The 15,742-nt window shown below is 41.5% G+C and overlaps 1 protein-coding gene across 2 annotated transcripts; it reads right to left on the bottom strand.

Annotated features, from left to right (window-relative positions):
- Positions 1-1,110: 1,110 nt before the first annotated feature.
- bin2b (bridging integrator 2b) lies at positions 1,111-13,444 on the bottom strand. 2 transcript variants are annotated; one of them, XM_041961607.1, is made up of 12 exons: positions 13,134-13,444; positions 11,252-11,332; positions 10,012-10,066; positions 9,468-9,562; positions 7,502-7,597; positions 7,209-7,316; positions 7,035-7,120; positions 6,137-6,212; positions 5,920-6,002; positions 5,056-5,743; positions 2,956-3,048; positions 1,111-1,624 (listed from the first exon to the last, which is right to left on the bottom strand). In XM_041961607.1, the coding sequence occupies exons 1-12, from the start codon at positions 13,224-13,226 to the stop codon at positions 1,514-1,516; spliced, it is 1,665 nt and encodes a 554-aa protein (XP_041817541.1). In that variant the 5' UTR covers positions 13,227-13,444; the 3' UTR covers positions 1,111-1,513. The 2 variants fall into 2 exon arrangements, with proteins under 2 accessions (XP_041817541.1, XP_041817535.1); XM_041961601.1 differs by having other exon boundaries at positions 1,111-1,627; positions 13,134-13,442.
- Between the last annotated feature and the right edge of the window lie 2,298 nt (positions 13,445-15,742).

The raw sequence follows: 15,742 nt of genomic DNA, 5'->3' as shown, positions 1-15,742 counted from the left end.
CTGTACTTCAGAGGCAATTAGCAAAGGTTTGCATGCCAACTCACAAAACTATGATGATGATGAAGACGGTAAACATTATACCATCTTAACATCAGCATGTTAGCATGCTGGCATCAGCATATGGAACAAAGCACCACTGTGCCTATGCAGCACCGCTGCTAGCAGGGCTGTAGACTCTTAGTCCTGACAAAAAGTGATTCCTCACACAGCAGTGAACTGCAATATGTCAATTAGTCCATGAAGCTTGGCCTTAAAATGAACATCACCTGCAGTGACAATTACATATGCAGAAATCATCAAATTTTTCTTTGGGTTTAGGAAAGCTCTTCCACCTTAGCTTTCCAAGTGAACCATTGGTGTTCTAACACCCTGCATCCTGTTTGAATTGAGCCCAGTGGTGTGAAGCACCACAGGAAGGGTAGCCCGCTCTTCTTCAGTCTTGTTTTCAGACTAAATGTGTGATACTTCCCTGTGTCAGTCCTTTGGGTACATGGGAAACTGAAGTTGGTGGAGTGGGGGCATGTTAACTGTTCCAGCTGTATGGCTTGATTGTAACCACACCAGACCCAAGCCGAAACCCAACCGGCAAATCACAGCAAGCTGTCTGAAAACCCAAGAAACGGCCATGATGCAGGGCTGTCGTGTAGCTGCAGTTACCTGTGTCCTGTCCTTTAACTCCCCCTTTTGGTGGTAGCTCATTACCAACAGGTTATGTCTGCGTATAGTCTGGTAATATGCAGAAAGTCCCAAACCCTTCAGTTTCTCCTTTCCACACAGCAGGACTGCCAAACTAGAGGACATGAGGTGCAGCTCAGTAGGTTCTTATACGAGACAGACCTTTCTTTCATAAACGCCTCACATTCAATCAGTCAGTGTGTCTCACTTTCCAGGTCTCAACAATATTTTCACATTCCATTCTGGTGAATCATAGTAGTCCTCTCTCAGGCTCAGGCTGCTTATCGGCAGTCTTGCAGCAATAATTTCCTTTATTTACAGAATGCAAATCAAATGTACTGTATGTTCTCCGTTTCTTTCTGGCTGGAAATTCCCAGATCAACTGATTAATGGCACGATATGGAACCTGCTGTTCATACCAGAACCACATCCTCCTCTCTTTTATTTACATCTTTATTAGGAAATTTTACACAAGCTCACATCATCAGTATAAAAAAAAATTTGGTTTCACAGTGTTTCACATAAAGACAAATAAAGAAGATACAAATAGAGCAAAATACTGTAACATTTCAAAATTCAAACATCTTCACAAAAAGATCTAAAATGTTCTTGCTTGTTCCACAAGTTGCAACATCGGAGCATGTGAGTGCCCACGTGTCTGCCTGTTTGTCACGTCATCTGTTTGTACAGCTTCTGCACCCAAAACACATGGGTTCACTCCCTCTGTGTGTGTGTGTGTGTGTGTGTGTGTGTGTGTGTGTGAGAGAGAGAGAGAGAGAGAGTCATCAACTGCTTGATGGAAGGAGAAAGTATCACTGATTAAGGAGTGACTATTGCCTCACTCTGACTGAACAGGCTGGATGAACTTTTCCAAGAAGATCCCAGAGTGATTTTCTAGGTCCCTGTGCCGGTTCCAGCTCTCCTCCCTGATCCCCTTCAGCAGGCCTTCCTGCTGCGAGACACACACATGTAACACATGTAAGAAAACAAACCCACCCTCTGATCAGATACTTTGTGTGTGAGTGTTAGAATTGACTTTTAATGTGCTGTCCTGCTTTCTACGCCACTGAGGAAAAACATTTGGGCCTTGTCTTGTGTTACCATTAGGAGTCCTGCTGAATCACTGAGACTCACAATGCTATTACATAAAACGTGTTCAAATGAAATGATAAATCTTATTTGATTTCATTCTAAATTTAAATAAAAAAATCAAATTAAATTCTAAATTAGATTAAAAATGTATTTATATTAAAATTTCATTAAAAAACAGTTTTCTGATGAATGAATTAATCTAATTCAATTAAAAAATAAACAATATAAAAATATATTAAATTCCAACATATATCAGATATATATCATTCAACATATGAATCAAACTTCAATATGGACTTGTTTTTTTTTACTTAATTTTCCATTGATGGGATGATTCTACACTTATTCCACAAGTAATTCATCAATGGCCATAAAATTAGTTTTATTCATTTACTTCAGTTGCTGATTATTTACTGCACACACTTAATGAACTATCAAAAAAAAATGTGGAACTGAGGAGCACATTTTTGGTTTGATGAATATTTCTTACAGACAGTTAAGATGTTCCAAGTTCACCAGCACTGCCAATAGCATTTTTCCACTGTCAGAAGCAATCACTCATCTCTGGAGTTAGTGGACAGTTTCTATTTGTTGCTCAGCTGATTAGATCTGTATTCACATTCAACCACCATCAAACTATGCTTTTAAAAATTTATTATCTTTTCATTTTTCCAAAACACTGATGAGGATAATGACCTGCAGTATTTGACTGACTGAGGACAGATCTTGGCGACTTTGGGTCCTCTGTGCTGACTCTTACTTCTCTCAGATCTACTTTAAGCACTGAAGTGCTTTGTACATTACGCTTTAAAAGATTTTAAATTTAGCCTTACAATGTTTTGATAATATGGCCCCTGGTGTTTAGTAGAGATATCTTAATTTTGACATTGGAAACATTTGCTGCTATCAGATTCATTTAATCTGCAGAGGAAATATCTCAGTGACATCCGTTTGGTCAGTTACCCAAAGGAAAAATAATAATTCATCACTCCAAAAAAAACATCAAAAAACAAAAACAAAACACAGATGTGATTAAAAATACATCACCACGAGGATGCACACATGGCTCAAACTGAAAACAACAAATCCCACAATGTTACTCGTCTGAACAACATATTCAGGTTCAGAAACAGGTCCAGACCTTACAGGAAATGTGTAACCTTCTAGGCTTTACAAAAACAAACTAACCTCTTGAGTGTCAGCGAGCACCAGGATGACGTCTCCCTCATCAAACTGAAGCAGGCCGTCTTCAGATGTTGCGTGGCTCTCCAACGCCACCCCCTGGTGCACAGCACAGGTCACATTAATGCAAGGTTATTACTGAGCATCACAGTTTACTCTGATAACTTAACTCTACCAGGACAATTCACCGCTTCCTATTGGAGACATCTTAGATTTCCTCCAACCCAATACAAAGGAGGTAAACATATTTAGTTGTGGTGCTCACAGATTTGAAAAACTACATTTAAGTTTTCAGCAGTTTTTAAAATGTTGTGTGCAACCACAACGCGACTTTCATTCACCTCTTTTGGGAGTCAGATATTTTAGGGGCTTGACAGACTAAATTACAGCTTTCTGCACAGCTTGATGCCACTGGAGCTAAATGAGACAACGTTACTCTCTTTTTCTGTAATTTGGGTGAACCAATCCTTTAAATTAACTTTTTCTTTCACTTTATACTTTTAAAGCAAAAAGGAGATTTTAATGAATGTTAATAATGCTTTCATTAGTAGTCAGACCCATATATTAGCCTTACCAATGATCATCTGACAATAGAAACTGTACAGATAATATTAGATGATGTGTTTGAGTGTAGATGAGATGTTATCCATTGATTTAATTTGATTACAACAAGCCAATTTCTTATTTGACGAGTGTCAACTAATCATTGTAGACATGAGCTACTGAATACTTTCCATCTGCAGACGCAAAGGCTACAAAATACAGCTAAGACTTCTAAAACACTGGTTGTGTATGAGACAAGCCGCATGCATTCATAGGAACTTGCATGTGGGTTTATTTGATATGTTAGTCCAAATAGCCATATGTAAACAATTACTATTCAGTCTGTTAAAGTGAGGCTATGCAACTTTTAAAGAAAGATTTCATATTGTCACAATTTTTTATCTGACAATCGTAAATTGACTCATTGGCAATGAAACGTACTCTTGCTCAATACAGCGTGTTCGGGGGTTTTCCAGCCACAGTCTCACTTGCTTTGGTATGAGCAGTAACTTTTGAATTAAGATAAATATTTGTATGTTGCTGACTGAATCAGTTCACTGAGTTTATGACTCCCCTCTACTTGTGCTGCCGCTCCACTAGGCTTTAGCATTTACCGTTTATCCTGTAATCGTCACTTGTGGTCACTGTTACATAACTTTGCAATGAAGGAATACTTCAGCATTTTGGGAAATATCCTTTCTCTGCTCACTAAGAGAGTGAGAAGAGAAAGTCAGTATCAGCCGGATGTTGGCTAACAGAACTGGAGCTGGAACATGGTCAGCCTCTCTTAGCATAAAAACTGGAAGCTATATCCTATAAAGAAATATTGGTTGTTGTTTTGGATTAAAGAAATTAGATATGATATGTTCATTAGTGAGCTTTAAAAGGTTCTGACAGGCCTATTTTTGAGCCAGGCTAGCTGTTTCCCACCTGCGTCCAGTCTCTATGCTAAGCTAACGTACTGAGTCCAGCTCCGTACTTAACGTGGAACTCATTGCACACATCAAAGTGTGTTTACAGCCTTGAGGAAAAGTTGTCTAAAGTCCTTTGTGGGTCCAGATGCAGCGAAATTGCCTTAAGTGATGTCACTTGAGTCAGCATTGGTTGGAGATGAAGAGTACAAGTTTGAAAATGTAAAAAAAAATCTGGGCGAAGAGTTGAGGGATTTTACTAAACCTCTGCAGCCCCCCCTCATTTTTGATTAAGGCTAGCACCTTGTGTTTACATCAGCCGCTACTAGTGTAACACACCCGAATCTCCAACAAAACTCTTTGGGGTTGAGTTGCATTGTGGGTAATCTGAGCACCAGGTTTTGACAAGGAAGAAGAATGCATTGAATAAAAAAGATGATATATTTGGTACTCCTGGATCGATTTTGATGTTTTTTTGTTTCAATGTTGTTCCAGTGTCCAATGAGAGCCTAAAAGTGTTATAGGAGTGCAGCGCTGAATTGGTGGAATACTGTTAAGATCATGTGACTGATAGCTTCTCATCGCCCCCTCAGAAAGAAAGCCAATAATTCTATTCACTAAAACTTCTTCCTTAAATCATAGTTGAGTGTACCTTGTAAAGGAAGCCTGGTGGATTGTAGGGACTGGAGTCATCTTGTGAGTCAGCTGTCTCCTGGTTGACTGACGCTTCCTCTGCCTCCTCCTGCTCCTCAGCCCTTAAGAGTGGGTGTCTATCTTTGGAGCGGAAGGAGACGCGAGGGGCGGGAACCGGTGCAGGTTTGGGCTTGGCCTCCTCTGATGGTGGATCACTCACATTGCCCTGCTCTGGGCTCTGTGGGGCATCACTATCTGCAGAATCAGACGGATTAGACACTTCCTGACTGGGAGCCTCTGACTTTGGTACTCCCACCCCGGAGTCGTCCGACTGGTTTGTAGCAAGTTCTGCCTCCGCCTCTGCCACAGCCTCCGCCGTCGCCGTCGCCTCCTCTGGACTTTGACTGCCTGCGCTCCTGTCGCCACTCTCGTTGTCACATACTGACTGCCTCTTGGGTGTGTTGGTGCCGCTGGAGCTGAGATCGGAGTCTGACGAGTTGACCTCTTTGGATGAGGCGCCACTCTCTTCCGGGAGGGTGGTGTCTTCAGAAATGCTTTGAGTGGGTTGGGTAGGGGAAGAAGGGAGGATGTCCTTTCCGTTTTCAGTGGAGGAATGGATGGAGACATGGTCAGCTGGGAAAGCTGTATTGCAAGGGATGGGGTTGGAGATAACTATGGACTTTCTCTTCTTGGACTTGCTTGACGTGCTAGTTGAAGAAAAAGTCATTCTTTAAATTTTTGGCCTTGCATACAGTGTCACAATATTCATATCACATAATTTGTCCATAACTGGCAGACAGACGGCATTAGGTATGTGCGTTATTTCCTTTCTAGACAAGACATTCTTGTTGGCAAACAGTGTCGCTACTGATGAGCACCTTACCTGTTCAGACCTTTGATGATGAAAGCTTTTCCTGAGTGTTGAGTCTCCAGCTTCTTCATCACATTGTACAGTTCATGGTTCAGCTTCAAGACAAAGTCAAAGATAAGCACACAAACACAAATACTAGACCCTATATGCTGTATTATCTAACGATGAAGTTGTAGGATTTTACTATATTTTTTTACACACAAATAAAATGACCTGTGTCAAATCTTACCACGCTCATTTCCTTATAGAAGACATCTCTCAGGTTTGATATGTTCTGGAAGACCGTCACATAGCAACCTATTCGGCTACAGAGACAAACACAGCTTTCAGTTAGCCTTCTTAAATAAATTACAAGTCAAGTTCACTTCTGCTTGGACTGATTCCCTCTGTAAATGTTTTCCAGAACCTTCAGTCAAGAATAATATTAAAGGTCCTGTTAATGTGTTTTAGACCCTTTGTTCACATTAATCAGCCACAGGTTGAGTTCATTTGTCCAGACAGACTTGGGTCTTTCTATACCACTGACACTGGTCAATATAAGACGTCTTGTGGTGCATGCAAGCAGAAGGTCTAGGGGTTAGGCTGCAGACCATGAACCACAGTGTCCAGCTGGATACCTCTGTTGCTCATCATTCCCACCTCTCTCTCCCTTCATCTACTGTCATCTGTTATCTCGTAAACACATTAAAGTCCCCAAAAAAGATAAAAAGACAAGTGGGATGAAATCCTACTTTTCTGCATAAATTAACTGTGTGAACAGTTACAGAACGTGTATGTGTGTGGTTTCAGATTTATTCCCATTCAATATCTGAGCCCTCACCCGTAAGGGTTTGAAAAGCTGAAACTTGGACACATTTCTGAAAATCTCTGTGTACATTTTTTATAATACAACAACTTAAATTGCTGTTTTCGGACCTCTGCATATACTTCTCACATATTGTTTGTTCCAAATAGCCCAAATATGTCTTGCTAGTCTTGAATACCCAACAAGACACTTGTACGTAGCTTCTAACCTGTCATACACAGATATTGTACATTTACTTTGCTAATCATGAGCCGAAACTCCACTATGAGATTCCACTGTTATTTAAGAGCATTAATTTGCTGCTGTAAACAGTTGACCATACCTCTGATAGAGAACAGGCAGCTCCTCCCTCAGCTCCTTATTTATTTCTTCGAAGACATTCTGGGCTTTGTTGAACTCTTCCTCTGCCTGATAATGAGGATTTGAAAGATTTTTTTTAAACAATTACAGTCCAAACCACTCTTCTCATTTCCGTGCTATGTGACACTAACGTTACCTTTGCTATTTTGGCTTCATCCTTTTTCTTGGCACTTTGTAGAGCTTCCAGGTGGTGTCGTGCTGAATCGTAGTCCACCAGCTTGCGGCCGCGTTTAGCTACTCGTTCCTGAAAAACAGACCAAGTAAACATGGTGTGCATCAGTCAGAGGATGGATGATCTCTTCATGAGTCATCAGAATCAGACTGACTGGTATCTAAGAGGACCGGGCGCCATTTTAGTATTTGTATAGTATTCTTGTATGTGCATGCAGTTTAATAGGAACTGATCCAAGTTAAAAAGCATCACGTTACCTTGACCTCAGGGAACTGGCTTGTATAGTTCTCCATGGTGCGGACAATCTGGTCACTTAGTTTCTCCTCGTAGTCGTTCCACAGCAAGTCCTCACTCTAAGAGACACAGCTGATACCATATCAACACAACTGTAACAAGTCTCTCTAAACGCCAAAGTCTGTCTGTGTAACTTGTAACTGACTGAATTGCAGTCAGTTACAAGTTACACCATTGATCGGTCGAGTGTTGGACTTTCCTAACTGGCTGTTGTGTATAAATTAAGCTGAGACCAGACTATTGGCTCCCGAATCTGCTTTTTCTTCAGCTCAGAGGGCTGTGGGTCCCCGTAGGGACCTATGCTCAAAGACTCTGGAGTTATAGTACATACAACTAACGTTCTATCACTTGTGGGATACGTGCAAAGTACCATGTAGTCCATGACCCACTGGATACACAGACAGAGAGACAGGCAGACAGAGAGACAGACAGACACACTTCACAAGAAATCAATAACCAGTTCATACTTCTCCAATGGATCACAGCGCAATAGTGCATCACTGCACCACATACATGGCACAGTACCTGATACTCATCATGAGGATGAAACTGGAAAACAACATGAAACCTGCTGCTGTGAGAAACGATCGGCTATAAACTGCAGCAGTCCAGCAGAGAGCAGAGTCAGAGAGAAAGTTCTCTTTCAAATCAAACATCTTGAGTTAGGGGTGGAGTTATGGTTGTTTGCATTTATAACCAGCTTAACCACATCATGTGATACGCAACTTCAGAACAAATACTACTGGGGCCACTACAGAAAATTGCACATTTAATACCCAGGAATTCACGTTACAGACACTACCGCTGACTGTCCTTGTAGTAGTTTATACATGTTCAAGGTTTCGACTTGTTTAGCCTGCAAACTGTCGATCGCAGAGCACTCTTGCCGGATGAATGTTGGTTTGGTGGTTTGTTCAACATGTTAACATTAAGGTGCAGGGTGTGTTGATGTTTGTAAGTTAGATAGGAGGGAGAATGTAACAGGACAGCTAATGTTGTGTTGTGTAGCCGGCTGCTGTCTGGCTCAGGGTGACCATCTGTCTCTGACAGAATGCTGAGGTTACCGTTTTATGCAGGATTTGATTGGCTGTATGGAAATAAGCTGTCCATTTACATCTACATTGTTTGCAGCCTCTTGTGATGGGCATTTTTTTGTATTTAAAGGTGCACTTATCTATATTTTTACATAAGCAATGTTAAAATGACAATGTGCAATTGGAAAGGGGTGGCCCGTAGTGACAAACCCACAGAAAATAACTATTAAATGCTCTGGGTCCCCTCAGCTCTACAAAACATTTTAGTGTTTTTAAGCAAATGTTTTGGTTTTATGGCCTGCAAAATACTGTTGTGGTTCAGTCTTCACACTCTGATCAACCTTGTTTCCAGCAGCAGCAGGCAGCAGACAAATAAAGTAAAAGCTTTGATAAACCCACTGTACGCTACCAGCCCAGCACCAAACAGCAGACAGACAATGTCAGTTGGCGAACATACATGTGGAGCATTTAGCAGCCGAAGATACAAAAAAGATCCTCGGGAGTATCCTCACAGAGATAAAAACAGAGTAAATGTTGCGCTCAGAAACATGATCCCAAATGAATGCTAATGTTTCAGGTGAATCTGTAAATATGTGTCTGATTGCTAACATGTTAGTCATCAAACTCTATATGGCCATTATATATCAAACATGTGTGATGTTCAGAGAAAAACCAGATTGGTGCTGCTTTAACTTGTACTTGTGTATTTGCCTGTAAGCAAAGTGTGGACCACTCTAGACTGTATGCTTTCATGGTATCTGAGATCAAGCTTCTTAAACCTGCTTGATGAAACCGAATTTAAATAAGGCCGACCTGCTGAACTCAAACTGATCTTATCAAAGGATCTCAGATTACTGTTCGAGCAGACGTTCACAAAAACCCATGATGAACATACCCCTGTAATGACAGCAAGGTCCTCCACTCCATCCCAGTCTGATTCGTAGATCTCGCGCAACGTCTGGGACAGCCGCTTGGACGTCTCATGCACGGCTGTGGAAAGAAACAGGAAATTGTGGACGAACAAAAAAAAAATCCTAAAATATACCATGACTCCATGCGGATCAACTTATCATCTAACATCAGCAGCACTGTGCATTGTGGTGGTATTGTTTTTAGGGTTTGCGGCACTGTTGCTACACCCACACCGAGAAGGTCAGAACAACACTGGTTTCCTGACTGGAGCTCAAGACGCAGGAGCAATAGCTGACAACACTGAAAACGCAACAGCTTCTTGCACATGCATCACATATTCAACGCTGAGTCGGCTTTTTTCACTGCAGGATTTTTATTTGTTCTCGTACAACATAGCAACGCAGACAGAATTGCAAAAGGATCCGAGAATAGAGGAAATTCACTTCCCTATTATTCAGCTCTCCTGAGCAAAGAGCGACGTTCTGTTAACAATGCATTGTGGGTCTGTGTATGTTTTCAGAACCTACCTTTCACTGCTGCATGGTAGGCTTTGACATCTTTAAACAACCTGTTTCCATCGATCTGAGTGCAGAGGCAAAATACAAAGGAGAAAATACAAAGAAGTTAAATCCAGTGGCAACCAGTAACAGTATCTCAATGCCCGATCTGAGCCATTTATGCTTCGTCATTTCCTTAACAACCACAAGTGATGAAAACAGTGTGCGTCTCTTTGCAGTGTAACTCTTCCTGCTCCAAGTCTGAAGCTGCATATAATACGCAATATCTGATCACAATGTCGAGTTCAAGTTAAATAACAATCCCAGCATTTGATGTGGTGATAGTAGTGGTGAAGTGAAAGCAGCGTGTCTTGTCAGCCCATCGACTTCCTTCCTGTTGCTCCCTGTCAGTTTCCTCCATTACTGGGGTTGTTGCATTTAACACTGAATGAGCTTCGAGCAAAAGGTTTACACATGTAGTATTTGTCTAACAGCAGCACTTGTGGCCACAGGCGAGTTACAGGATGATGATGAATGCTAAAACATAGTGTAACAGTAGCACAAGAAGACAAGAGGCATAAAGTCAGCATGCTGATTCAGTCATATCCATTATAAAATGAATTTTATCTGAAGTTTGCTCACATTAGCTCACAAGCTAATGGTCATACCAGACCAAGTGTGGCTGCAGCAACAAAACCCCTGAGTGTATAACACTGGATAAGGGTGCATTGTATTGCTTTTAAATTTCAACATGTAAAAGGAAGATTGTTTTATTTCCTCTTTCAAATGTTACATAATATCGCTCCAAATTCTTTCAAAAACAGGCCCAGGCTAGGAGTTCATGAGGCTTTGGGTAACCCTGAAAATGGATGTTGCTTTCTTGAATACGAGCACACACTATCTCATTTCTTTTAGTATCAAGGGGAGTGTTTGTGTTTTGGTATCTAGAGGAGACAGAACAAGCAGTATTTGTGCAGAATGGATGAGAAAATAAGAATGAGCGACATCTTGTTTCAAGTATTTCCTGTTTTCAAGGCCAAGCTGATTGTCTGAACTTGTGGGCAGGCATCTCGAAAGCAAAAACAAAACACTATTCCTTTTCCTCGAATTCACGCTTCTCCATTTAACCGGAGATTTCGGTTAAGGGGGATAAACTTAGCTGCTGGATTAAAGGCAAAAACTTTATAGGACCCTTCAGTCAGGCAGTAAATAGCAAGGACTACCATACAAAGAGACATTTTAATGTTAAAAAGGTCACATGCTGGTGTACCTGTTGTTTGTTGAGGCTCTGGAAACATAGTTCAAACTGTTCATCCTTGGTCTCCATGGTTTTGCCCAGTTTTTGAAGAACCTGAGAGAGGACAATAGAGTAAGACAGACAAAGTTTGTACCATTAATGATAACTCAAGCTTAACTAGTTAACGTATAACTCCACCCATTTTTCTCATCAAAGTCTGCTTCTAGGTGTTGGGAAGTACTACTGCAAATGTGGGAACATTTGTATGAAGCCTTATATGTATTCAGAGGGAGCTGTGTGAAGTCTGACAGACATCCTCAGGTGATGTCACTTGAGTCAGGGCCGGCTGGGTCTGAAGACTACGTTTGAAAATGCTCAAAAATCTGGAGGTGTGGAGTTAGCAGACCTCTGCAACCCGCTCCTCATCGCTACTTGAAGTGGATCGAGACTACATTAGCTGCTACGAGTATAACGCACCTGAATTGTCAGCAGTCGAGTTGCATTGTGGGTAATATGGGTGCCAGGTTTTTGAAAAGGAAGTAGAATGCATGAAATAAAAAAGTTGATATCTCTGCTTCTGCTGCATCCATGTTTTAAGCAGTCCATCGTCAGTTGGAGAGCGTTATAGAAGTGCAAAATTAATTTAGTGCTGTACTTTAATTGACCAGGCTAATTTATGGGCTCATATCGGCTTTTTGCAGACATATTGGTATTGATTTTTCAAACAGTCATACTCAGTATGTAGAAAAAAAAAGTGATTTGTATCAAGACTGTTTTCATTGGCATCCCTGCACTGCAATGCCTTGTCACATAGGTCAACATGCAGTATGTGTGCTGCAGACACAGATGAATCTGCAATAAGCTGTCAGGATACATTAGTGCCACATTCTCCTATGCCTCCTCTTAACTAGACACACATGACCAACTATTACAGCGTCCTTCACAGTCCACTGCTTGCAGCTGTTTGAAAGCCTTAATCCCACATCGAATGACCTTCAACTTTGAATCTGCAACAAAGGCTTTCATTATCATGTCCATCCTGCCATTTTCCACGCTAAAAAAATCCCAGAATCCCCAAAATAGGCTTTGTCTTGCAGCAGACTATATGCAAACTTCTGCAGCCGCTGCTTCGAAGTGGAGCAGCGAAATCAACCACGAACTAAGCGAGAAAGCCTCAGCGAGTAAGAGGAAGTGCACAGTCAGGAAGTGGCAGCTTTTGTGTCCACGCACAGCTGTAGAGCACTGAACAACACCGCGATGCTCAGCCTGGGAAAGTCCACGTTTCTGTTTTATTAATGCCCCACACTCACAGCCCAAATAATTGAAAAGCAGGCACACACAGCAGACAGAGCCTGAGCGTGTGGTTTGTAGTCTGCGTAGAAAGCACTTCCTTTTCTCTCACAGTCAGTATCACAGATTCTTTTATGATGAGGTCCTGCAAAAAGGCTTGACCTGGTTTTATCCTCTGACCTGGGAGCGCATCAATCTGACTTACAATTTGGTACACAGCTAGATAACGAAACTGGAGACTGGGAAAGCACCAGTACTGTAGCTGCAGAGCCTCATACTTCATAAGAAATACAGCTATTCTTAAATTATCTAATTTCTCACTTTCTACTCAGGTCATAGCAGCAACATTCATCCTCTGAAGGAGCTACTTGTGCCTGTTTGGGAGGTTTGTTGTAAGGTTTATACTAAGCTACACCCCCTTCACATGTGCCTCATAGTCTGCGTCTTACAAAAAAACCTTATTGGAGTAATTGTGAAGAAAATCTATGTCATATTACAGCCGGGCTCCTGTTGAGACTATATGAAGCTTAAACAAATCTGTCTCGTGGCTTACCAAACTGATGACACTGCTTCTGAGGTTTAACAGACCCGATGTAACTTTACAGAGTTGAATCCCCTGGCTCACCTTCTCCTGGGCTCGGTTCAAAGACTTCTGGACCCGTTTGGCGAGGAATCCGGCTCCAGCCTGCAGGTTCGGGCCCATCTTATTCTCTGCCATCGTCAAACGTCTTCTCGGTTTCTCCACACCAAACGCAGTCCGCCTCCTGTCTGCTTCTTCCTCAGAAAGTGCCTCACCGCGGCTCAGCTGCGACTCCAACTCAAGGCGATGGAGGTGGAGCAAACAGCAGAAGTGTCAAGACACTGCCAGGGACGGGTACACACACACACCCCCACACACACACAAACAGGCGGTGGTTAACACAGCCGAGAATGAGGTCCTTCACACCACCACCACCACCACCATCATCATCATCATCAGCGGGAGTGTGCTCTTGTTCAAACTTGTTACAGGAATGACTGAGTGTGTCAGCGTGTCGTCACCCGTGTAACAATCATCGTTCACACTGTTGCCAAACGGCCCCGCTCCCACCTGCTCTCCCCTAAAGGTGGAAGTCACCCAGCGACACTCACCTGGAAATTATGTGTGCAAATTGCGTCTCTCTGATGATGCCTACCTGATTCAGCGATGTGACGTAGTCAGGGGAGCCGCGCGTTCGCGGTAGTGGCTGACATGCTGCCTTCAAAAACTCCGTTTTTTTGACTTCCTAAATCAGACATAAATGATTGTACATTGTCATGTGTGACAACTGAAGGTTCACGTCTCTTGTCAGTTTATTGCAAAATATCTGCATAACATTTATGACATAGACGCCGTCTCTTCATGGTCTATCTGATACTAATTTACCGTTTCTGATCAGTGTATTTCATAACTAATAATCTACTGATTTCATGTCTTGTTAGTGAACTGAACATTGTTTGCTGAGACTATTGACACATTTGCCTCTCATAATAGTAATATGAGTAACATATGTCCCAACCCAATGTGCCCCAGGCCAATTAACAATGGACATTTTCAGTAATGTACCATAGAAATTGTTGAATGAACGTGTCTTCAACCTGTAGCGCCCCTACCTCCTGATAGCCTACAATTCATTTAATATATCGACTTTGAAAGGGGAATGGAAATACCACTCATGTTTTTGAGTGTGTGTGTGTGTGTGTGTGTGTGTGTGTGTGTGTGTGTGTGTATTACTCATGTTGTGGGGACATATATCTGTTTAGACATTCGCATTGTCCTTTTGGGGACAAAATAAGGCTTAGGGTCGGGGTAGGTGGGCGGGGGGGTGGCCATGTCCTTCCTTATGGGGGCAAAATGCAAGTCCCCATAGTGTAAATCATGTAATTTTTGGGTGAAGACTGGGGTTAAGGTTTACATTGTTGTTGTTGTTGTTGTTGTTGTTGTTTTTTGGTTTATCTGTTTATTTTGTTATTTTGAGGACGCTCCACCCATTTTACACATGCAGATCAGCTTACTTGTAAGGGGAAGTGCTTCTCAGTCTGTAAAATAGTTGGCTCATGTCTTGTCTTCCTATGAAGGGACTACTTTTTAAACTATATCTAAAGTTTAAAAAGTAGAAACTTGATGTCATCAGGGTTATCTCAATTTGGGCCTGAGACCTCAAACAGCCTGTGACTGGCCGTGTGACGAAAGATGCTATCAGGTTACTTTATGGGAAGTGCAGGATCTAGGCTTTTGGCTCTTGACCGATATTAGGGACAATAAATCTGATTAATTCTGCCTCTGCTGCTTTAATTTTTATCCTTCTTTTTATTAACCTGTCTCTTGTGAGTCCTCCATATTATGAAAATGTTGTGCTACATTGCAGGAGAGCCCTTTGTCTTTTTCTTTTTTTTTTCTTACTCTAAAATTTTGAGTGGCATCATTAACACAAAACAGAAATATCATGCCACAGTACACTGACATTGATCTAAGTGGAAAGTATTTGTTTAAGAACTGTCGTATAGTGTATAGTATAATCTGTAGCTATTTAATAAAATAAACTGAAGTAATAAGTGGTTTCACTAATCAGGAAATTACAGTGTTTCAAGATTAGGCCCGTTGTCTGTTAAATAAGAAAACACTGAAATGGATCATGGGAACAGCAATTAAGAAGATATAAATACTAAAGGAGGAAAAGACACTTTGTAATATTGCCTATAATAAGTTCTATGGGACTGCAGGGCAACTGTGACTTGCCTTGATCAGTTATCACCGGCAGATGGCGCTACATAACAGACTATTAGCTCACGAACCAACACTCAGACAAGTAGAGGCACGTAGCGATAGAAAACTTACATCAGTGGACTCACATTATTAGTTAGCAACATTATATTGTGCTGCTGTCAATATTTAACTATAATACATTCATGATCTTCTTCACTTGACTTCTTTCTTAATTTAGGATTAGCTGTCTGCCAGAGGCGCCTGTAGGCCCCTGTAAGACCCCATATATCTGTTATCATCGTCGTGACTACTATGAGGTCTATATTTGTATGTAAATACGAGTCTATTTAAATACTTTGGTTTTATAAAGAATATTCCTGGGGAATAATAGTCGTGTGCTTTTACGGCATGTAAGTGGGAAACCCTGTGACGCTTTTGTAGGTATGTACGTTTTGGAGCACGTGTTTGGCCGTGCGGGCGGAGTTCTTCTTGTTCTCAATGATGAGCGA

This window comes from Chelmon rostratus, chromosome 2 (assembly GCF_017976325.1).
Source record: "Chelmon rostratus isolate fCheRos1 chromosome 2, fCheRos1.pri, whole genome shotgun sequence".
Taxonomy (NCBI): Eukaryota; Metazoa; Chordata; class Actinopteri; order Chaetodontiformes; family Chaetodontidae; genus Chelmon; species Chelmon rostratus.
This window is presented reverse-complemented; position numbering and strand designations above follow the sequence as displayed.